The sequence below is a fragment of the Orbicella faveolata genome, unplaced genomic scaffold, assembly GCF_042242905.1.
Source record: "Orbicella faveolata isolate gen_17 unplaced genomic scaffold, um_ofav_v1 contig_46, whole genome shotgun sequence".
NCBI classification, from domain to species: Eukaryota; Metazoa; Cnidaria; class Anthozoa; order Scleractinia; family Merulinidae; genus Orbicella; species Orbicella faveolata.
This window is the reverse complement of record NW_028301576.1, coordinates 4,254,795-4,279,949: the sequence shown is the minus strand read 5'-3', so window position 1 is coordinate 4,279,949 and position 25,155 is coordinate 4,254,795. Positions and strand designations below refer to the sequence as shown.

At 37.9% G+C, this 25,155-nt stretch overlaps 1 protein-coding gene across 1 annotated transcript; it reads left to right on the top strand.

The window, feature by feature from the left end:
• Window positions 1–271: 271 nt before the first annotated feature.
• LOC110051028 (aldehyde dehydrogenase family 3 member A2-like) lies at window positions 272–24,616 on the top strand. Its single transcript, XM_089277147.1, has 15 exons — window positions 272–425; window positions 3,733–3,879; window positions 4,482–4,539; window positions 5,125–5,298; window positions 5,832–5,917; window positions 7,157–7,323; window positions 11,731–11,812; window positions 12,157–12,252; window positions 12,848–12,900; window positions 14,229–14,355; window positions 14,883–14,953; window positions 21,436–21,551; window positions 22,180–22,309; window positions 22,904–23,039; window positions 23,349–24,616. The coding sequence occupies exons 1-15, from the start codon at window positions 297–299 to the stop codon at window positions 23,379–23,381; spliced, it is 1,605 nt and encodes a 534-aa protein (XP_089133273.1). The 5' UTR covers window positions 272–296; the 3' UTR covers window positions 23,382–24,616.
• Window positions 24,617–25,155: the final 539 nt, after the last annotated feature.

Genomic DNA, 25,155 nt, shown 5'->3' with positions numbered 1-25,155 from the left:
TACGTGGTCTCAGAGACTGATGAACAAGAGGGTAAAACTAGAACTATTTTAAAATTTATTGTTAACTTCCTTGAGTAATTTAATAAAAATAATAATAATAATAATAATAATAATAATAATAATAATAAATAGTCCCTGCTGTTTTTCAAAGTCCAGTCAAGCTAGAGTTCAGTAATTCCCTTCCCGCTTGTGCACGCTTGTCACGCAACATTTCCTCCCTCAAAGATTGCGTGATGAGCGCAAAGGTCGGGTCTAGGCCCCACAAATAGATCAAAGGACACTATATTTCACAATACATGACCACAGTACAGGAAGAAGATCGAACAGAATTGACTGACGTTCGAAGCGGTGAGGATCGAGCAGTGAGGATTTTGATAGCATCGTTTGAAATAACAGAAATGCCTGGAAATGAAGAATTGATCACGGTAGGCTTAAAACATGCGGTTTTACTGTTAGCAAATCATAATTGCGTGCTTAATGCACCGATGGTACTCTTGAACCTTGAACCGTATAAAAACACGTCGTAAACATTTTGGCATTAGCCGTTTTTTTGTTTTTTTGAGCATTGTGTAAACGTGCTTGAAAACCTTTTTCTATGTGCAACTGCACTTCACTTCGGTCTTGCTCTTCCTTCTTACAAACATTGCAGTATGTAAAGTTAAACTTTCACTGTTTTCGAAACATTTTGATCGAGAATGACCTCATTACAAGAAATAAGACTTATTGTAAGCAAGGAGCAAACTGAATTTGAGCTATCGTACCCGGACTTTTTGGTCCAGCAGAGAGTGTAGAAGTTCTTATAGGCTTAAGCTTTTAAGCTTAAAAACTTAAACTTACTTGTAAATTACGTAACTTCTTTAATCTAGTCAGTTGGCTCGCAGTTGTTGTTAATTTTCAGTGTCTTGAAGTTATATACGCGTTTTGCTGTTTGTCGATTGTTTCGAGCCCTTAGTGCAGAGGGCGATTAATCAAGCACGATCTTAGATCTCATTGTTAGGTTAACCAGAACTCTTTAAGAACAATATGAAGCAGTAACATGCAAATAAGTTGCCGGGTCTTGTAGAATTTAGCCGGTTTTATATTTAGTAAACATGTAAATTGCCATATTGAATATTATTGCATAATGTCATGTGATCTATGGTGACCTTGAATGACTACATGTGATACTCCTCCCTTATATCAAGCAGGGCTTTTCTTTCATGGTTGGTCATTTGCTATTAATAAACCACTCCAACTCATCACGCTTCTAAGAGTAAGACTTCTTTTAGACAAAGTTAACTTAGAACCTCGAAAGAGCTTAAAATCATTCAGTGAAAGATTACATGTAACTCTTTGTTGACAAAAAGTTGAAATGCTTTCATTTCACATTGAAACACTCATCATGTAAAACAAACACCAGTGATAAACATTTTAAAAACATGCATTTTATGAACTTGATGTTTCGCTGTTTGTTTTATATTCTTAATCAAGCTACGATGGCCGAAGACCAAGAGTTTATATGATACTTATCATGTAGTTTGTATTTCAGTTTTATTCAGTAATATCACTTTCAAAAGGTCAATTGCCTTCTTTGAAAGCTTTTGTTTGTGAAATTACGCCTCTGTGTTATTTATGATGGCTATTGTAATTTTAAAACCCAAAGGAGTACATGTAATCAAAATATGTTTTGTCCTTGGCTTATATTATGGTCTATTATGTTAGCATCCGCTAACCTATATTCTCCTGGTGTATTTCTGTTGAATTGCATGTAGATAAGCTGCATCTTATAAAGAGAAATTGAAGCTGTATTTGGAGAAAAATAATCTTTTTTTTAATTGATGACTGCAGCTCGTAACTAAATAAAAATTCAAAATAAGCAAGATCTAATCTACTGAGATACACGTAGCACATGGTCTGAGAGAATTTCCTGAATGATTCATTGTTGTATTTTTCAAGGTCAGCACATGGGCTGTGAATGATGCAATGATTTTGTAAAAGCATGTCTAGACAAGTTTCTGTCTTGCAATGTAAATATTCACTACTCTCTCCATTAAGCCAAGCTCTTGAATGATACTAAAAGAAATGTGTTTAAAATTAAATGAAGACCAGGCTTTGACAGCTTGAGCATGTGTTCTTGTAAGGGTTTATAATAATAATTTGTTTGTGGGGAAAAAAAGATGTTGTTTCTTATCTTTTTGAACTTGAAAATGGTGTCATGACTCTGAAGTGTTGTTTGCGTTTATCATTAATTTTTACTTGCTTGTGCATTCAAAAAGGGTTAGTGCAATAAAACAGTCGCAATCACTGGACATGCAAAGATAGTGACTGTCATGTCTAGTTCGCTCGCGTGCTGGTGGATTTTGTGATCAGGTTGATCACTGGATCCCATACTTCACTTGCAACTGAAGTCTTACTGTATAAGTTACTTCAAATCACAAAATATTTACATGTAAATCCTCTCACGTGGAATTACATTACATGTATATGAAAGCCACCTTATGATTATAGGTTTTTAAACATACATGTGAATTCCAACTACAGTACATATATACATGTACATAACATTTACATGTACTTTGGGCAGTTGTGCTAGCTAGAGAGTGCTTCTCTTATAGAAACAAAAATAGGTCAAACAAAAACAAAAAATGTATGTAATCTTTATACATGGAAATAAAAATGGTCTTGCTTTAAGTCAATAATTTTTAAAGATGATTTTCATAGCTGAATTAATTTTTTTGTTATTACTTAGTAACCACTCAGCTGTGTTCTATTAGAAATGGACCACAAATCTGGTTGATTCTCTCAGTATTTTCTATTCGCTGACAGAGAAGATTGCACGCAATGCTTTTGAAACTGAAAATTACTTTAATTTTGCAATGTAGGTTTACACAAAATACAGAAAATTGTAGGTTTTGTGCTGTACCTGTTTAGATTGTCTACTCAGACAATAAGGCTAAGTTGTCTTGTTGAATATGAGCTCATAGAAAACTCAAGCTCATATACATTTTACATTGTACCGGTAGTCTTTAATGCCTGAGTCACACATGGAGGTTGTGTGTCTAGGAAGCTGGGGGCTGGAGCTGCCAACCCCAAACCCAGGCAGTAAGAGCACCCTAAAAGCCTGCCCTACCCACTACTCAGCCATGAGCCCTGCCCGCCATATCCCAGCCCCCAGCCCCACACGCCAAGCACTGTCACACAGAGCGAGGCACTCAGTGAAAATAATAAAAATAATAACAATAAGAAACAACAACAACAATAAAAATAATAATAATAAATAAATAAATAAATATCAAAATAATAATAAAAATACTATAAAATAATTATAACAAATGAGGTAATAATAATAAAGGGAGAGGAGGGTGGGAGTAAACACTAAAAAACTCCAAAACTGATCAAGATGCCCCGAACACTAAGCACAGTAAAACTACGACCACATGTTAAGGCACATGCATAAATTGCAATAGGAAACTGCTCCACACCAGGCCTACAACAGTAACGCAAACCCTAGCAACAAAAAATGCCACAGCATGCCACTTAAAATACTTTTAGACGCCAACGTCACGCCAACGTCATGCCAATGCCATGCCAATGTCACTCCAACACCACGCCAACTACTGAGCAACAGACTCCTCGTCATTAACTAAGTTAAATAAGTGTATTTAACCTCATAATAATTATAATTGTTAATCAGTTAACTATAACAATAAAATAACTGTGCTCTCACTAACTGCATTGCAATCTGTTGTTTAGTTGGCAGTCAAAAAAGTGAGAGATACATTTAGAAGTGGAAGGACAAGAGATGTAGAATTCAGAAAAGAGCAGCTCAGGAATCTTTTAAAACTTTTCGATGAGAATGAGGATGAAGTTTTGCAAGCTGTTGGGAAAGACTTGCATAAGGTTTGATAAATTTTTGAGCTTGTTTTAGACGAAATTTCAATTCCTTTCAGATATTTCTGTCTATGAAATCCTTGATATCACTATGACTGAAAAATAAAACTGACATATTAATGAACTTGTCTCCTTCTACATTGTGCAATCATGAATATTATAAAAACATGTTTATCAACAGCCTTGTTCCCTATAGCTTGATCTCTCTTCCTGCCCCCTGGAGCTCCCCTATTTACCCATTCCAAGGTTTAAGCTGCGTCTTTGGTTACTACACCTGTACATGACTTTGTTAACATTGTTGAGGATTTTTGGTGAATCTTTCAAATAATAACAAATGACAGGATCCTGCGAGAATCTTGAAGATCTTGGGGTTTATAAATTAATAAAAAATTATTAAAATAAATAACCAGTGATCCTTGTAAAGACCTTCAAGATCCTTCAAAGCAGGCTTTTCGTAAGAATTTGAAAAGTGAGCATCCAAAATGTGCTCTATGATCTCCTCATTCAAATGAACACTTCTCGCTTTTACTTATATACGTGATATGTAAACCCTTTGTCTTATTCATCTTATTCATTATTTTGCATTTACTTTCCTTTTAATTTGTTCTCAGCCAAAAGTAGAAGCTATTCTTGCAGAGGTTCTGATCGTCAAAAATGATATTGCATATGGTAAGAATTTAAATCTTCTGAAAAATTCATATCTCTCAAAATTAATAAATAAGTCTAATTACAATATGTTATTTTTTTTTTAATGGACATGCAAGAAATTTTGAATGACAATACTGACATGCATTTGTTTAAATTAAATTGTCATGTAGGTTTTACCATAATTGTCCTTGTCAACAAGTATCAAAACTATATTTTATGAGCACTAGAAAAATTTTATAATAATTATAGACAGCATAATTTTATGCTAATATACATATAATTAGTGCGGGCTCTATATTGGAGAAATATTGGTCGAGTGTTGCATACATGCAAAATTGCACTTTCCCTTCGATTTATGGCCTGCACGCTTTGCGCTTCGGCCATAAAATGGGGAAAAACTTGGTCCGTAACTTGCAACTTACAGCCCTCAAACTGGGTTAGTAAGAGGTATAAATTAATATATCATTTTACTTTTTAGATAACTTATTGTTTATAGAAGCTTTTTTTACCTACTAAATTGTATCAAACAGCCCTACAAGTATATGTATATATATATGAAATAACTGGTAAACTAGTTATCACTTGCATTTGGTTTGATTGTTTTAGCACTGAATAATTTGTCTGAATGGACAAAGCCTGAGATACCAGAAGTTCCTATGGTCAATAAAATGGATAACTGCTTCACAATGAGTGAGCCATTGGGTGTGGCTTTAATTATCGGAGCATGGAATTACCCGGTACAGCTAACTATAATGCCCCTCGTTGGGGCAATTGCTGCTGGTAAGCTCTCTACTGTTTTTTTTATTATTATTATTTTTTTCTCCAGCCTATTACTTGAATGAATAATAAATTTATTGCTACAGTTATCGATTGATCAATTTTTCAATTACATTGTTCTTGCTATTAATATTTTATCAAGTTTGTTGAGACTGATGTTAATTTAATCTTAGATGATGTGTTTTCATACAAATTATTGTAAATATTAATACAAAAGAATGTTAACTGAAATACATGCACCTATTGTTTTAAAATATTTAATTTATTGTTTTTAATAAAGGAGAACACTAACCTGCTACTGTGTTACCTGTATTCTGTGGGAATTCTGTGCATGTTAAAAAAACATTCTTGATAAATTTCTTTGGTGGTCATGCATGTTAACGCTCCATTTAGAATTGAATTATTTCAGGCTGGTCATGCAAAAGCACTGGTAAGAATTTATGGTGACAAAAAATTTTGGGGGGTATTGTTGTTACATAGAGTATTTTGACTATACACTTGTACCAAGGCTTCTTTGTTTGATTGTTTTACAAAAGGAAACTGTGCAGTTATTAAACCATCTGAGGTTGCATGTTCAACAGCGGAACTACTATCAGAGCTCATCCCTAAATATCTCGACCAGGTAATGTACATGATTGTATGATACAATAAACGTAGATGAACGGAAGATAAACCGTAGGCCTGTCTCACAACTCTTCATAATTAATTCTGTGGAACGTGAAAGAACCCACACACTGATCGAAAAGAGAAGGAGACATACATGTAGCTCCCAGTGTGGTGGTCCATCTCTCATCTGATGGTTAAATGCTCGGAGATATTACGTACCGTAGCTGCATGAAAGCTACTCTGAAATTGGAGGGTAAATAAAGGAATGTATGTATGTTTTTCACAATGAATTTGCTACATTAACTACTGTAAGTGGAATGATGTACATGTATGCAAATGTTGTGGTGCACTCTGGGTACAAATTGGTATGTTTCTTTTATTTCTTTACCATACACCAGAACAAATAAAGTACAACACCAAAATTGTACCGAGGATAAAACTGAATCTGATGACAAATACTACATACGTGCACATGTTTGTTCATAATTTTACTACATACATGTAACATGTATGTCGACAGAGAAGTTGAGAATAAAATTAACTTTTTAAAAAAATTGTTATTTAGGAGGAAATTTCTGCTGTGTTCAAGTTAGTTTTCACCAACAGTATCTGGGTTTGATTTTTATACCTAATATTGGTTAACCAAGTTTCAAGCCAAAATACTATTGGTGTGACCAAATGAGCAACTTATGAACATTGCCATAGATGATAGCCTCCCAAAAAGGTATAAATTTAGCATGCCCAAATTTGGACAAGTGCTACCAGTTCGGTGACTTAATATCGCTGGATACTGGAAGAAGACATGGCTTGTGATTGGCAAAATATAAAGTTGGATACAGTAATACCTGTTGTTATAATTTTATGTGCAGAGTTACAGAGGTTTTCCGTTACTCTCTCAAGTACTGTCATCCTTGTTCATTTCAGTCCTGTTGTTACTTTTGTTGTTAATTAGTGGAACTCAGATTTTTAGGTGAAAATGAATGAGCAATGTCTTGTTTGTGACAGTAAAAGGAACTAAATAACTAAAAAAATTTTTTTTCTTTCTGTTGTATAAATTTTACATGTACATGTTGTGAACAGGACCTACATACATGTAATGATGACAGACTGGCCAAGGAAAAATAGATTATAATTATTGTTTAACTCTTAGTACATGTACTTGTATGCATGTACATCTCCATGTGACATTACAGCTGTATATCATTTGAGCTGTAAATAAATAAAAAAAAATTAATGCTAACTATTCATTCTGTAGGATTGCTTCACTGTGATCAATGGAGGAGTGGAGGAAACACAGTATTTGCTAAAGAAATGCAAATTTGACAAAATATTTTACACCGGTGGAAGTGCTGTGGGTAAGCTGGTCATGGAAGCAGCAGCAAAGAACCTGACAAGAGTTACTCTTGAACTCGGTGGTAAAAGGTAGTCATTAGCTTTCTCTAAAATCATCTTTGGTTGATTTCCCATAACTCAAATTTTAAAGCAAATCAAGGAAGGTTTGATCTACAGTATGAAGAGTTTGAGTTATTGGGATCGAGGTGGAAATAAATAGCCAGTTTCTATCGCAGCAAAAGCAATCTGGGGGAAATCAATTTTGGTTCGAGTTAGTAAAGAGTTTTTTTAAGCCGGGTCCTCATTAGCAATGCCAGCATAAACATATTAGCATCAGCATAAAAGAAGCTTAATATCCGCTAGTGAGGACAACCGTGATGTGAGCATAAGCATAAGAATATCAATATCATTTCTCTTATGCTTATGCTTATGTGTCCAGTGAGGACATGTTGGCATAAGCACGAGCACAAACGTAAGACTTTCAGCCAATCATTGAGCACTTTATGCTTATGCAACCATGTCCTCACTGAACATATGTGTAAGCATAAGCATAAGAAGTGCGCTTAAATGCTTATGTCACAGCTGTCGGCACTAAGCTTTTTATGCTTATGCTTGCATCGTAAAACCCAGTCCTCACTTGCAACAAAAGCATAAGCATAAACATAAACATGAGAAGCTTATGTGCTGGTGAGGACGGCCACGACATAATGCTTATGTTCAGTGAGGACATGTTGACATACATGTAAGCGTTAGTTCTCGCTGATTGGCTGAAGTGTTTCACCTAGGCTTATGCTTATAAATGCTTATGCCAACATGTCGTCACTGGACACAACAACAACATAGGGATATACATGTACATGATGAAGCATGAGAAGAATGCAAGGTTTTGATATTCTTATGTGCATGCTCATGTCATTGCCTTCCTCACTAGCGAATAAGCTTCTTTTATGCTTATGCTTGCGTCACTAGTGAGGATCAAGGGGACTGGGCTTTACTGTTGGCTCAGCCTACATGTATGTTCATGAGATAACTGCAATGCACAACTAGAAAGTAAAATGTTAGTACGAGCATTCTGAGAAAATTCTGTGGAATCACGTAAGATATACTGGTCAGCCTCTGTCAATACTCCTGGCTACTAATTTTGCAAACATCATAGGTCTGCAGTGCATCCAAAGGGGGCCTTACACTCATTCCATTCCCCGCATGTATTGTGTACTTCTTAATTCAAGATACTAATAATTTGAATGCCGTTGGTTACAAAATTCCCATGTTCGTTGGCTTGTGGTGAGTGCTTGCCTGAAAGTTTTGCCCGTTTTTTTTTTTTTTTTTTTTTTGTTTTTTTTAACCGCGCGGCCATGGGCCGAGCGCGGTTCATGGTTTACCCGTGGTTTTTTTTAACCGCGCGGCCATGGGCCGAGCGCGGTTCATGGTTTACCCGTGGTTTTTTTTAACCGCGCGGCCATGGGCCGAGCGCGGTTCATGGTTTACCCGTGGTTTTTTTTTTTTCGACTTCGGTGCGAGCAGACCCAAGCTTCCACTCGGCCAAATTTGGAGTCACGCAGCCTGTGATGTTTACTCGCCAAAAGCTGTTGAAACAATAAATCTCATCTTTCGCGGGAATAAATTAAAAACCCAGCGCTCGTCAAAAATTATATTTTTTCACCAGAAATTTAGCTCGGAACATATACATATTTATATTTGTTTGAATCGTCGATGAAATGACCTTTTCCGGATATTTTTTCCTTCGGGGTCAACCGAAACCTCAGATTACAAAATCACGCCGAACCCACATGTTGCAAAAAAATCTCTTCAAAACCCTGACTTCGAAGCGATGTAACACTTCAGCGTTAATAGCTACCACACATCGGCAGGCGGTAAATCTATTCCTTAACAATCCAGCTTTATCGTGTTAAAATTTCAGCGAAATCGAACAAAACCAGAATTAATTAGAATTTTTTTGTGACCTCACTTCCCAGACTTGTCCTAACAAAGGAAGCAACGGTCGCCCATAGCAACCGAAAGACACGAACATAACAAAGCCGACGTTTCGGCCAAAAAACTCCACAATTATCGCCTGAGAGTTTAAACTTGAATGGGAACATCTTTTTCGAACCTTTTTCAACTGATTTAGACGAAAGACTGGCCTCGGCGGGCTACAAAAACGACAAAGAGAAAAAACAGAACAAGACAGCAGAACAAGCCGATAATATTTCATCGCGTGGCTTTCGACACGAAAACGAAAATACAGCTTACTTCTGGATAAATTCAGCCTTAGAAGCCAGCAACCGGTCCCAAATTACTTTCTGTATCCTTACAAATGTCCTGATTTCCATCTCCGAAAGATTTTGCCCCAATTTTGAGCAAATAAACATTTCGCCGGCGGCGACCGCCATTACGGTGGCTTGCATACTAAATTAGCTAACTTGACAAAATTCTCCCGAGGGGGGCGGATACGACAAATTTGGTGAGGATCAAAAGTAACGCCAATTTTCTGTCACGTTTTCAATCTGTGGTCACTGGAGTGACCAAAATCGATACATCGGTCGGGATAGGGTTTTTTTATGACTTGTGTGACTACTTTGCTAGCCCTTTACTCGTGGAAAACACCAATTAAATTTAATCATGACTTTTAAGAAAGAAAGCTGTTGTTAATAGTGTTATTATTGTGTCGTTGATATCGTTCATGCCCATACATATCCCGAAGAAAGTTCTAGATTAAGACCATTAAGTCATCGGAGATTTGTCAACGGCTACCACTGATGGTGCAATAATACAGTTTGTGTTGATCAAGTGATGTGATGTCTACAGTAAGAAAAGAATCATCAATGACTGCTTTGGAATGTGCACTGCGTTCCGACGGTAGTGCTAAGCGAACAGTTAAATTTTAAAAGCGCGGTTATAAGATCTAACAGATCTTCTTGTTTTTTTCGACTTCGGTGCGAGCAGACCCAAGCTTCCACTCGGCCAAATTTGGAGTCACGCAACCTGTGATGTTTACTCGCCAAGAGCTGTTGAAACAATAAATCTCATCTTTCGCGGGAATAAATTAAAAACCCAGCGCTCGTCAAAAATTATATTTTTTCACCAGAAATTTAGCTCGGAACATATACATATTTATATTTGTTTGAATCGTCGATGAAATGACCTTTTCCGGATATTTTTTCCTTCGGGGTCAACCGAAACCTCAGATTACAAAATCACGCCGAACCCACATGTTGCAAAAAAATCTCTTCAAAACCCTGACTTCGAAGCGATATAACACTTCAGCGTTAATAGCTACCACACATCGGCAGGCGGTAAATCTATTCCTTAACAATCCAGCTTTATCGTGTTAAAATTTCAGCGAAATCGAACAAAACCAGAATTAATTCGAATTGTTTTGTGACCTCACTTCCCAGACTTGTCCTAACAAAGGAAGCAACGGTCGCCCATAGCAACCGAAAAACCCCAACATAACAAAGCCGACGTTTCGGCCAAAAAACTCCACAATTATCGCCTGAGAGTTTAAACTTGAATGGGAACATCTTTTTCGAACCTTTTTCAACTGATTTAGACGAAAGACTGGCCTCGGCGGGCTACAAAAACGACAAAGAGAAAAAACAGAACAAGACAGCAGAACAAGCCGATAATATTTCATCGCGTGGCTTTCGACACGAAAACGAAAATACAGCTTACTTCTGGATAAATTCAGCCTTAGAAGCCAGCAACCGGTCCCAAATTACTTTCTGTATCCTTACAAATGTCCTGATTTCCATCTCCGAAAGATTTTGCCCCAATTTTGAGCAAATAAACATTTCGCCGGCGGCGACCGCCATTACGGTGGCTTGCATACTAAATTAGCTAACTTAACAAAATTCTCCCGAGGGGGGGGACACGACAAATTTAGTGAGAATCAAAAGTAACGCCAATTTTCTGTCACGTTTTCAATCTGTGGTCACTGGAGTGACCAAAATCGATACATCGGTCGGGATAGGGTTTTCTTATGACTTGTGTGACTACTTTGCTAGCCCTTTACTCGTGGAAAACACCAATTAAATTTAATCATGACTTTTAAGAAAGAAAGCTGTTGTTAATAGTGTTATTATTGTGTGGTTGATATCGTTCATGCCCATACATATCCCGAAGAAAGTTCTAGATTAAGACCATTAAGTCATCGGAGATTTGTCAACGGCTACCACTGATGGTGCAATAATACAGTTTGTGTTGATCAAGTGATGTGATGTCTACAGTAAGAAAAGAATCATCAATGACTGCTTTGGAATGTGCACTGCGTTCCGACGGTAGTGCTAAGCAAACAGTTAAATTTTAAAAGCGCGGTTATAAGATCTAACAGATCTTCTTGTTTTTTTGTATTCTGAGCTCGATGCTTGAAACTGGTCATAGAAAAGGCGCAATACAAATAATAAATGTTATTGTTATTGTTATTGTTAGTTGCAAGCCTGTTTTTAACTAACCCAGTTTCCATAATGATTGCTTTTCTAATCACATTGTTTTTAGTCCATGTTACATTGACAAAGACTCTGACCTGGAGATGGTTGCCAAAAGAATCGCTTGGGGAAAGTTTGCGAATGCTGGACAGGTAAGGTGTGATCCTGTGAACATGGGAATGCTCTCTGATATACGTGTAGACTACATGTAGGTCATGTTTGTAAATATAATGATTATTACTTGGAGCGCAACTTCCAATATACGCAGTGAGCGGTCTCAGTTGGTAAAACACTGCCTGGTATTGCTGAGGTCGTGTGTTCGAGTTCTGTTCGAGCCTGAATTTTTTTCCAGGCTTTAATTTCACGGCTGCTTAAGTTATGTATAATATGTTCCGCCATGATCACTCATTTCTTTACATCTTTCTCTGCCGTTCATGTACATGTATATGATCTTTCATATATATTCACTTGCAATGTAATGTTTCTCAAATTTTAGACGTGTGTTGCCCCAGACTACGTGTTATGTCACCCAGATATCCAGGACGAGTTGATCAGACGTTTCAAGGAAGCTATATTTGATTTTTATGGAGAGGTAAGACTGATACGCTCGCCGAAAATTTTTTCCGTCCTCGCCGGGAGCCGGGAGCCGGGAGCCGGTAGCCGGTAGCCTGTTCGCAGGCTACCACTTGAGAAAGTTTTGGATTAAATTTTGACATCTTTCTGACAACTGTTTTGGTGGACTTTTATTTGAATCAGTCAATCAGAACATGAGAACTAACGAGGGCGGAGATGTTAAAATGTCAAATTTACCTTTGACTCTTGTGGGAATTTCAAATGTCTCAACTGGCGGCAAGCTATCGCAGTTTGATAATGGTCACTTGAAACAGAAGCCTTCAGAAGTTGTCGAAAAGATATCAGAAAGTTGTCAAAAACTATTGAAAAACTTTCCCACTGTAGGTGGCTACAGTAAGGTGCGTAACACTTTCAAATGTGCACTGCAAGATGATTATGTTGGTGGCATTTACCAGCGAGTTGATTCTACTACTTAGCTCTATAAAGGAACTTCCTCTTGATAATGAAGTTGTCCTTGCTTGACTGCAATGACAGCGGAGTGTAGCTTGAGCACTGATTCAGTAGAATGCTTAGAACTGTCACTCATCGCCTGTTGTTTTGTTTTCCTTTTCTAGGACCCCAAGGAATCGCCAGACTATGCTAGAATCATAAATATTAAGCACTTCAAGTAAGTTTTGATGCCTTTAAAAGCTGGTTTTGATATGATCGCTACGATGACTGCAATCGTTGAGCGCAGTCAGAAAAATGTTTTTGTATCATTGCGAAGAGTTTCCAAATGACACCAAAACAAACCACAAAACTCAGTGCAGAATGAAAGAAAATTGCCCGAAAGGACCTGGATCAAACAACGACGCTCTGCATTTTGGTATGTTTATCATCGTGACGATTGTTACAGTCGCTGGAGAGTGGCTTCCACGTGAACGCAACGATACCTACGAACTTTGAGATATAGAGGATATTACATGCCCGCGCGTGGATACGAATTTTATCTGCGAGTGTTCAACTCGATATCTCACGAGTGAGCGAAGAAGATCCAAAGATGTTTCGATCATACATCAAAAATTTAAGTGTAGTTAAAGGGACAAAAGAAAAATGTCATCAAAAAGGAATGATATCTTCACAGCGTGAAAGATAAAAATAGTATTTTTACTGCGCGCGATGAAGATATGATTGGTTAGTAAAAGGAAAAATCCTGGTATTTCACTGGTGTTTATATAATAAAGTCAAATATCGCTATAGAGTTGTTTCCACGTGATCGAAGCGATCGCTGTTTTGTTTTGTTCTTGTCGGCGCCATCGTAGCGATCATATTTAAATTAGCCTTAACATTGTTAGAAGCCGTGGATAGAAGGGTAGAAGATGATGAGTTAATAGTGACATAAAATAGCTATAATTAGATTATAGTCTGTCAACTTAAATCCTGCCTACATTGCATAGTCTTCGTGTTAGAGAATATTTCACACGCACCTCCGCTTTCTGCAGCTCCATTTACTATTTTTCCATTTCCCGTTTGCTTCTTTACTGGTGTCTCTTTGCTTTCTGTTTTCCGCTTTTACCACTTTTCACTTTTCCATAGTGTTGAAAAGGTGAGATTTTTGAATTGGCAGCGTACTACATGTACTGTGTGAAGATGCTATCGAGACGAGTATTAGAAGGCAGAGTATTAGAAAGCAGAGTTTCTTTCGCTTTGAAGAACACACATGATCTTTTACAAATTTGCCAAGGTTATTTCTTTGTTGTTGTTGGTGTTGTTGTTGTTGCTGTTGAATCCTTAACTTGTTAATAAATTGATCACCTGAGTATTGGCGCTCTACCATTCCGCAGCATACACATTATTTAAATGTAGTTTAATCTTTTTGAAATCTCTTGGATTTACCTGTTGGTCAATTGCAGAAAGCCTGACGAGTTCGTGGAAGGCTCGTTTTGGAAATAACTTTCTTGTCATCGAGTTAACTATTGAGTCCTCTAACCTAGTTAATACATGTAATATTTACAGTCGTTTAAAGACCTTGATGAGCAGTGGGAAGTGCGTTGTTGGAGGCGAGACAGATGACAGTGAAAAGTATATTGCCCCAACCGTGCTAACAGGAGTCAAACCTACAGACCCGCTCATGGAAAATGAGGTACATTAGATATGTATTGGAACGCTCCGCAAGGGGGACTTTAGGGACTGCGTCATGACAGTGTGACCTGATGTTAAATGTCCGCTCTAAACGAGCACCTAGTGTTCATGTGCTCGGGACCATGACCCAGTGTCCTTTCACAATTTAGGAGGTTGGAGGGAGGGAGAGAAGGGGGCGCGGGAGAGGGGGCACTGTAACACACGGACGCACTGGACCGCCACTCAGTGTTACCTTTAGAGAGTTTTCTCTTTTTATGTTACCATCGGTTTTTAAGAATTTTCTTTCCCTGCCGGTATAAAAGCAAGACCATGATGCCATAATGGGCCAATATAGGGCGACACTGGAACCAATCACCTATCTGAATGAGAAATTACTATCTGTTTACCGTCGTTTTGCGGAAATGTCTATTTGAATTGTTAAGCGCTGTTACTGCCGTAAACAGTGCAGCTAGAATGTTGGACTGTTAACAATCATTTTGTGTTTTACTAGCACTCATTTGTGCATTGTTTTATGTAACTTGTTGGCAGGTTTTTGGTCCATTGTTACCAATAGTTGATGTCGAATCCTTGGATGACGCCATAGACTTCATCAATGACAGGTAAACTCTTGCGTAACACTGTCGCTTTTATACAGATCCAAACATAGTTTTTTATCGCACTTCTGTACATTCTTTTTCTCTCAAACCAAAATGCGAGTTGCCACGATTTCCCGGCCAATTTTGGTTAAATCGCTCAAAATGACTTTACATTTGGGCCCCAGAGTAGGCCTTTTAGTGTTGTGTTTACGACATTCAGGTACAACGCGGCCCAAAGTGGCATCAAATTGTGTCTCTTAGTCTCCTAGAATTGCATAAACGTGTGGATGCCCAGACTCCAAGTGGAAATAAAATTACCTTTAGTTAGTACTCCTCGATAGTTAAATCCATACGTCTCGGCGTGATTTCGTAGTAGTTTAGAAACCATCGTACATCCTATGTACTTTTATTCATTTTATTTTTATTAGTAGTAGTAAAATATTGCTATTATTATTTTTAATATCGATTAATTTTATTCATTTGCATGTGGTAAATTGGTAACCCTGTATAAATATTTTCAATTCTTATTATCATTATGACTTTACATCAGAATTTGGGTAAAATCTATTGTATCGTGTCGCAACTATGTCAGAGTCATATAGATATCTCTTAGGTCCCATCCACAACTACGCCGGAAAAATTTGAAAACGCAGTTTTATTTCTACGGTTAGGCCTACCGTCCACACTAATCCGTCACAAAAACAGAGCCGTTTTCGCAAACGCTCTTCAAACCGGAGGAATTTGAAAACGCCGGCTTTGCATTTTCGTATGGATGGAAAATATTTTGAAAACGGAACTTTTCGAAAACGGTGAAGTAACGATAATCATATGATATCCCTCTCTTGAGTTTTCCTCAAACACAATTGTTGTGTTGTTGAGTTTTCAAATTTCTCCGGCGTCGAGCGGACGGAAAACATTTGATGTGTTTAAAGTGAAAACATCGTTTTCAAATTGCTCTAGTGTAGTGTGGATGGGGCCTTACATTGTGAGGAGACCAGCTACTATCCGCTACGCTTGACATTTCCCCGCCTATTTAAAAAAATAGTGACAGCCCTGTTTACAGAAAAAGTATTCCATAGTCTCGGTGTTGACGTGAACAGTAGACCAGCCCTTGAGTCTGTTTACACTTACATGACAGTAAAATGAACGAATGAATGAAACTTTATTGCACACTCCCAAAAATGGGGTTTTCAGTGAATAATACAAATACAATAAGAATACAGTGAATTAAAAATTGTAACAGTATTCTTGTTTCAAAAACTCGCCAATCATCTTTTGCGTAAAGTTTTCAGTGAACAATACAAATAGAATAAAAATACAGTGAATTAAAAATTGTAACAGTATTCTTGTTTCAAAAACTCGCCAATCACCTTTGCTTAAAGATTTTTCTTTAAGTTTACTAAACCTGTGCACAGTTATAAATCTTTATCTAATGAATTCCATAAGTTTACTATCTTGTATTGAAATGTCCTCTGACCAGCAGCGGTTATACATAAAGGAATGTCAAGTTGTTGTGAGTTTCTTGTTTAGCGGTCAAAGCTGCTTTTTTCTGCTGAGTTCCCAGTTTGGTGAGTCATCTCGTAAGGACTCAAAATGACTGCTCAAGGGTTTGAAAATATCCTCCCACAACAATAAAGCAATTTCCTCGTCCAATTCTTGCGATGCAAAAGCGGCCTCGAACTCTTGGAATCCAGGCGGAGATGTCTTCTTTAGCTCCTCTAAACATAACTTCTTTTTGGGTTGAATCTGGAGCCTCAGTTCGAATGACTGTGCACTTGATTGTGCTTTCTTCCATGAAGTCATCTTTTTTTGCCCATAAGTATCAGCAATCTGTGTTATTTCCTCCACACAACCTTGGCTGGTGTTGAAGAAAGCTGACTTTCGTCCAAATCCACGGAGTATTTCCGTGAACGTGGACTTTTTTGGGTAAGGGAAAACAGGCTCGTCTCTTCGATCATGACGTTCTTCTCGATTGAATACTTTGTTCAAAAAACGTGGCATCTTTAAGTCTACTTGGGATAATGTTTCGTTCGTTTCGTTTCGGTTCGGTAATTTCAAAGGTAGTTACGCGAAAGAAATTGCAAGTTTCTTTCAGCAGAATTTAAGTGAACAAAAATTGTGAAAAGTCTACGTTTATACCTGTTTTTGAACAGCAATTAGAAAAAGAAATGACGCAGGTAGTAGTTAGCAACAACCTGTTCAAAGGATTATAAAAATATTAGCAAAAACCTCAACAGGATATTGTTAGCAACAATGTCAAGTAACGCACGGACAAGATCATATAATTAGTAACAAAGTGAATGACACACAAGAATCGTTACGTAATTAACAGCAACGTGTAAAAATAACACACGCGTGTCGTGAGATAACGTAAAACACGGAGCAGATAATTTGAAAGAATATTACATAACGCGCGAACAGTATGAGATAAATAGCAACAATGTAAATTAACGAGCTAGATGCATAAGATAATTAATAATAATAATACTGATACTAATACTACTACTAATAATAATAGTAATAGTAATAATAATAATAATAATAATAATAATAATAATAATGATAATAATAATAATAATATGGAATGACGTACACCCAGCATCTGATATTTAAGTACAATGTAGAATAACCGAAGAGCATGAGATAATAGACCAATTTCGATCTATTAAAATTCAACCTAACACAATAGACCTCCGGGAAATAAACCCCACAAACTCTGTAGTGATTCCCCAGCGCCTCGTATACTGAGGTCTATTGTTTTAGGCTGAATTTTAATAGATCGAAATTGGCTTATTAGCAACATTGTAGTATAAAAATCAAACAGCATAATATAATTTAATTAATGATAAAACTGAATGACGTACAAGTAGCATCTTATCCTTAACATTAAGGTGAAATGACGTACGAACAGCATGTAGTAATTAACAACAAAGTGAAATGACGTACGAACAGCATGTGATAATTAACAACAAATTGAAATGGCGTACGAACGGCATGTGATAGTTAATGACAAATTGAAATGACGTACGAACAGCATGTTAGAATTAACAACAAATTGAAATGACGTACGAGCAGCATGTTAGAATTAAGGGACCGTTCATTTTTTATGAGGGAGGGGGGGCTGGTGGGATTTGGGAAGCACCATTTAAAAATCGCATGACCCCCCCTCAGCTTACCAATTTTTTCACATGGCCCCCCCTTATAGCGGTCATTTTTTGGGATGACCCCCCCCCCAAAAAAAAATTGAACAAACAATATTTAGATTTCAACTTTTTTAATATTTCTCTATTATCCCCCTACTTCACGTTATTGTGCTCACTATGAAGACAATATTTACAATCTCTGTACGACAGAGAGCTGTTTTTTAAAAAACAAATCAAAAGAAAGAGAAGTCAATTTCGGATCTCCTAGTTATGGCTCGCCCTGAGCGTGTGGCATTTGGCCTCTCATTGGCATCTTCCTCATCTGAATTGATGAATGCAAGAATGACGTCACTTGAGTCATCTCCTCCCCCAGAGTCAATGGCATCACTGTCATACTCATCATTGTCACTTTCATCCGTTTCACTGCTGTCAGCACTTGCCCTGTTGTCATTTTGTGTCAATGTCCTGGCATTTCTCAGTGTTGGTTGGCCAGCTCTGAGAGGACTCTTCTGCTGCAAGCATGAATGTCTTACAATTGCCTTTACTTTCTCACTCTTGCTGCTTTTCAAATGCTGCTTCAGCCCGTGGTGGTTTGAGTACTTGTTTAGTTCTGGAACACGTAGCTTTTTAAGCTTGGTTAGACCTTCGCACAACTCAGTCCAAGGATAATCCTCCTCCCTACTTAACTTTGCCTTTTCTTCTGCTCTCTTTTTCCTTTTAAATTCCAGCACTTCAAGATGCTGAGGATAATCCACCACAAACTTCGATTTGAGAATAAACTTATCTGCAAATAGAGCAACGCTCTCTGGGTCAGATAAAACCAGCCTGCCACTTCCATGCTCTTTCTTCTTTATATTGTTAATCCAATCGGGGAAAGAGCGCATTACTACATGAGCATCATGAAAGAGGCTCATTCCAAAATGCGCAATAATGGCGAAAGCGACGAGTCGTTTAAGAAAAGGTTTACAGCTGAACGATCCAGGCAGTTTGACATCTTACAAGCAAAAGAAGCAATTTTTCTAGGTGCGGATGGCTGTTCAGAAAGGGCGAGTGAGTTTTCCATGCAACGGTACCAGTTGAAGCCCAGTGATGGAAGAAAACTGAACTTCTCCATCAAAGAGCACAGAGCAATGGTGGAAAAGTTGAATGTCATATTGAAAGATGTAAAGGAACACGATTCCACACTCTTTCAGTCCAATGGGCTTGCTTTAAAGCAGGGCGGAGAATTTGCCCACAGTTTTAATGTAAAACAGATCAAATGTACAGAAGCTAAGTTGATGAAGGTCACGCAGGACATGGAAGCACTAGAATATAAGAAGAGCAATTATAACAGCATATTCAAAGGCATACTCAAACAGCACATCAACAAAAGGAGAAGGAAAAAAGAAAACCGCAAAAAGTCAAATGAAAGAAAGAGGAAGCGGACTGAAAACAACGTCCAACGAGTTTATGGAATCTGTGTTGGAAACCCGCTAGGAAATGATCTTCCACAATACCTTGTGTACCCTCCTAGAACGGCCGTCCCGGAAGAGTGTCTTAAAGTTGAGGATGTTGCCACGTCGATATGTAGAAGAGATGGGCCATACATCGCCCAGCTCTTGGAAGGGAATTATTTCACCAATGCTGCAAGAAGCAGAATCACCACCAACCTTGAGCGGGAAGTCAGAGATTATGTTTACACCTTCATGTACCCTGAAGAGTACACTCTGACGGAAAGCATTGCTGCTTCTTGCAGCATTGGTGAAAGAGACTCCCATAGCAGCACAAGCGGCGACGAAGAACTCGACGACAGCGGAGATGAAGATGAGTGCCGGTGAAAGTTGCATACGAAAATAACAGTGTTAAATACTTCTTTTCAGTAGCTACAAATGCTTTTTGTCGCCAAACGTTTTTTTAAAGCAGAAGGAAAGTTTGTAATAAATTTGTATCCTGCCTTCTATGTTTATTCTATAGCAATTTTTTTGATATTCAAACATTATGCCATTTTAAAGTTTTACTAAAATATTTCACGTGACCCCCCCTTTTTCCCTTATTTTTTTGGGATGGCCCCCCCTCGAAAGCCATTTTTTTTCGCATGGCCCCCCCCCAAATCCCACCAGCCCCCCCTACCTTATAAAAAATGAACGGTCCCTAACAACAAATTGAAATGACGCACGAACAGCATGTGATAATTAACAAATTGAAATGACGTACAAACAGCATGTGATAATTAGCAACAAATTGAAATGACGTACGAGCAGCATGTGAGAATTAACAACAAATTGAAATGACGTACGAACAGCATGTGATAATTAGCAACAAATTGAAATGACGTACGAACAGCATGGATAATTAACAACAAATTGAAATGACGTGCCAACAACTTTTGATAATTAACAGCAAATTGAAATGACATACAAACAGCATGTGATAATTAACAACAAATTGAAATGTACAAACAGCATGTGATAATTAACAACAAATTGAAATAACGTACAAACAGCATGTGATAATGAACAAAAAATTGAAATGACGTACAAACAGCATATGATAAATAAAAATCAAACAGCATGATATAATTTAATTAATGATAAAACTGAATGACGTACAAGTAGCATCTTATTCTTGAGATTAAGGTGAAATGACGTACGAACAGCATGTAGTAATTAACAACAAATTGAAATGACGTACAAACAGCATGTGATGATCAACAACAAATTGAAATGACGTACGGGCAGCATGTAATAATTAACAACAAATTGAAATGACGTATGAGCAGCATGTAATAATTAACAACAAATTGTAATGACGTACGAGCAGCATGTTATAATTAACAACAAAGTGTAAAGACGTACGAACAAAATATAGTGAAATGATAATTAATATGATAATTAATCTGAGTAGTAAGTTGTTGAGACAGTTTGTTTACCTGGAATTTTAAACTTCCTGTTTTCTCTTTCCCCTTCCCCTCCAATTCCTCCCCTCTCCTATGCAAAGTTCATTTCAATGAACGAGAAGAGTTCATCAGTCTCATTGGTGATGGGAAGTGGCTGTAGTTACGAGCGAGTGCCCCAGCAAATGTTCGTTCGTCTCCAAATCGAACGGTCCGGGTTCGAGTCCTGGCCAGGGACATTGTGTTGTGTTCTTGGGCAAGACACTTTACTCTGTTAAACAGTGCCTCTCGCCACCTAGATATATAAATGGGTACCGGCGAGCTTGATACTGGAGGAAACCCTGTGATGGACTAGCATCCCATCCAGGGGGGAGTAGAAATACTCATAGTCGCTTCATGCTACAGAAACCGGGATAAGCTCCGGCCTGATGGGCCACTGGGCTCGTATGCAGACTTAACCTTTACAACCTTTACATGTTTTGCTCACGCAGGGACAAGCCACTAGCGCTGTACATCTTCTCCAATGACAAGTCCAAGGTCCAGCGTATGATGGAGAGCACATCTTCCGGCGGATTTCTGGCTAATGATACAGTGGTACATGCCGCTGGTAAGTGAGCCATTTTCTATCTTGCAGCATGGGCTGGAACAGAGAGGGGGTGGGTCATCAGTTTTTGAGCCCCTGGTAAGGGGTGGGTCGTTCAATTTTCAGCTACCCATGGGGGTGGGTCATCCTGTTTTGTAACAGGAATTGGCTCACATTTGACACAATCAACAACAAAGGTAACTCCTTCCAGTTCCGTGGCTGAAAAAGTACACTTAGGTGGTGTACAGTAAAGATGGCAATTTCATGTAGTGTAAAATCTGTACGAAAGCTAAGAAGTCTAACGCAATGAGCATGGAGTCCCAGGGCGGAAATTTTCAAAATACCGCGCTTATCGTAGTTTCCCTATAGATGTGGCTGTATACCTCGTCTTATATTTTTAAATCTATATTTCTGCATACAGACATATTATGTTAATGGTTTCTCTGAGTGCCCAATGCTACAACTCACGACTGTGCGAGCAACTGTATTACATAAACATACTGGTAATGGTTCCAATGGGGTCCCGAAGATATACGGGGTAAAGATGCTGTTTGAGGGATATTCTTGAAATTCTTTAAAGTATTTTCATTACATCATTGGAAGACCTGGAACACTCCCTGAATTCGTTTTCTTTATAACTGTTTTCCGTTAGTTGGGACGCTCCCATTTGGCGGTGTTGGAGGAAGTGGCATGGGTTCGTATCATGGGAAGTATTCGTTTGATGCCTTCTCGCACAAGAAAGCCTGTCTCCTCAAAAAGCAAGCCATGGAGTCATTTAACAGGTAAATTATTTCCGCTATTTATGCCACAGTTACATTACCTACCACTTTGTCTGTCATTTGTTAAAACACTATAAATCCTCACAAGTAATATGAACATCAAATATGGCTCGTGTAAGCAGTTTAAGAAGACGTTTTTAACAAATGAGTGCATGTACAGCTGGAAGACGTTTTCAATCGACAAAATTCGGCCTTCGTCGGGTTTAAGAAGTCACCTGATTGACTGGCTAACTGAGGTTCTTTATTTTAGAACCTATCCGTTACTAGACTGTAGTTATTGTTGTTTTGTTGCTGTTGTTTTTATCTTTTTCACTTTTATTCGATTGCGTCATTGAAGTCAAAGATTGCATGACTTTGGTTTTGCGTTGTGGCCGTGGGATCTCTTTTTGTTCTTTTGCGTAAGTTAGATGCATGGATAGATGCCTGATAGATGCGGAAATAGCTTCACTAGTGAAGCTGGATTATTCAAGTCAGGTCTAAAAACGGCAAATGTTCTCGTCGAGTAGAAAGCTTGCATGACACGATACCTCGTGACAACTTGCACATTAAGTAACGCTAACGATAATGTTGGTTCTTACAGAATGAGTTTTCTTTCAGCATGCGTTACCCGCCGTATGAAGAAAAACGCTTTGCATGGCTGCGTTGGCTGATAGAAGATAAAGAACAATCGTATGATAAACTTTCCGACATACCGCCTCTTCTACTCTCCATTCCTGTGGCATTGATTCATAAGGTTTGTGACCCTGTGCCGTAAGTAATTTAGTAACGGTTGAGACATTAGCATAACGTCCAGCTTTCCAAGGAATTATGTGAGTGTTTTCGTGTTCTAGGATATTAAGGTTAGTGACCAAAGCGTTTGGTCAAGACATCTGGGTGAAAATCATTGATATTTCTTTCTTACGGGACCTTTTACTATATTTAATGAAGATTTGGGAGAATTCCTTAGCTGTTCATAATTGTTCGTGTTTTGTTTTTTGTTTGTTTGTTTGTGTGTTTGTTTTTAACTTCTTTTTTTTGTTTTTGTTTTTGTTTGTCGTTTCAGGTTGTTGGACTGCCTAGATATTTCTTGAAGTAGATGACTCATTTGTGATCGTTTTCAAGCAATATGTGTTTTATTTTTTGTGTTTTGGTTAGCGAGTGTTGACTGCGCTTTTGTCATACTCTGCAGTTGGTTAGATCTTTCATTTGATGTGGTCGAGTTACCGTTATCATCCTAAATAACAATACGGCTAACTTGAGAATGATTAGTTTTCATTTATAGTAGGTTAAATGCAGCAAATTATTGTATGTTTACCTTATAATTACTTAGCTTAAAAGTTATATACTTGAGCGATTTTCAATTGAGTGTCGAAAACCAAAACCAAAACCAAACCAATTACTTACCAATTCAACCACTCAGCCAATCTCAAATCGTAGTCAAACTAAAACCAAAGGAATTGCCTGATTGCTCTCAACATTTTGAAAGTTGAAAACTTTCAACACTTTGAAAATTGAAAACCGCTCTCATTAGTAATTAGAATAACAGAGGTTTTTGTTGTAGAAATTAGACCCAAAAAAAGCCCTAACACAAAACTCGTGCTCAAACTCTAACCCCAAAATACAGTCGTCCTGAAATATCAGACTTCCTTGGAAGTTTGATTAGAATACATTTTCATGTCAAGTTAATGCTTCAACAAAAGCAAAAAAAAATACTGATACTGTACTTCTTTTTACTAGAAAGATAATGGGAATAAAAGACAATTATAGGATGCCGCTCTTTTCTACGGCACAGTTACGTTTGAGTTTTTGTTCTAAGGTAGGAAGGTGTTCACAGGAACACCCGGTTAACGTTCCCTTAACAGCAATGTTAAGAAAAGAAGACAAGGCAAACAATATATTTACACCATACCTAATTGAATTTTTTTGGTACGCTTCGGCGGCACATCATGTGAGTTTGGTGGAGTCGTGGCGCGTATTTTGGCGAGACACAGTCAAACCAAAATATCTATGGTGATTTCAAACGAACCTAATATGCTGCCAAAGCCTACCAAAAAGGGAGGATTGACTGGGTCGTAAACTTACCGTACCCAGATTCGTCCAACTATCTAGCAATACCAGGTCAGTGACTTGATATCTCAATGGAAAGTGCTGGACAAAATATCTGTAATCCGTTTCAACTATAATACTTTAACTATGGTAGTTTTTTTTTTTTTGTCGTTTTTGTTTCTGTTTCGTAGCGTTAGGCCTCATCGAAATTAACTGTCATTTGGAATTTACGTCCTGTAAATTTAATATGAAACAAAATGACAATAAAGTACTTTGTTTGGCTGACGATGTTGTCACAGCCCTGTATTTTCTCGTATTTTTATTCGCTCATTGAAAGCATGGTTAGGCTCGCAACGCTCGCCTGTCAGGTCCTGTCAAACGTATCCATTATCGCTTTACAGCCTGCGTTACTATCAGACCTATTGTGAGCTTTTGTGTTGTCCATTTTCTACGTTTTCGGAGCTTGCGTTTTTATTCTTGATCTTCCGATCCTTTCTATTCTTTCGATATTTTCCAGTGCGCTTGGTTTGTTGGTATCGCTGTTATGGCCACACCGTCTAGCGTACCGAGCAAAGTATTGTACATTATAAATCCCGAGTGTCGCCATACATTATGTGGGCGGGAATGCCTTCCTTCACGTAAAAAAGTTCCGAGCCCAGACTTCGTAGCCTACTGAAAACCAGTATCATATTTGACTCGAGATGGAAAGCCATACCGTCGTGTACTTTGGTAAAAGCATTGGACAACTGTGCTGGCGCGGTTATTGTCCAAGCACTGTAAATACATTAACCGGGCAAAACCGTCAATCCCTCCAGCTATAACTA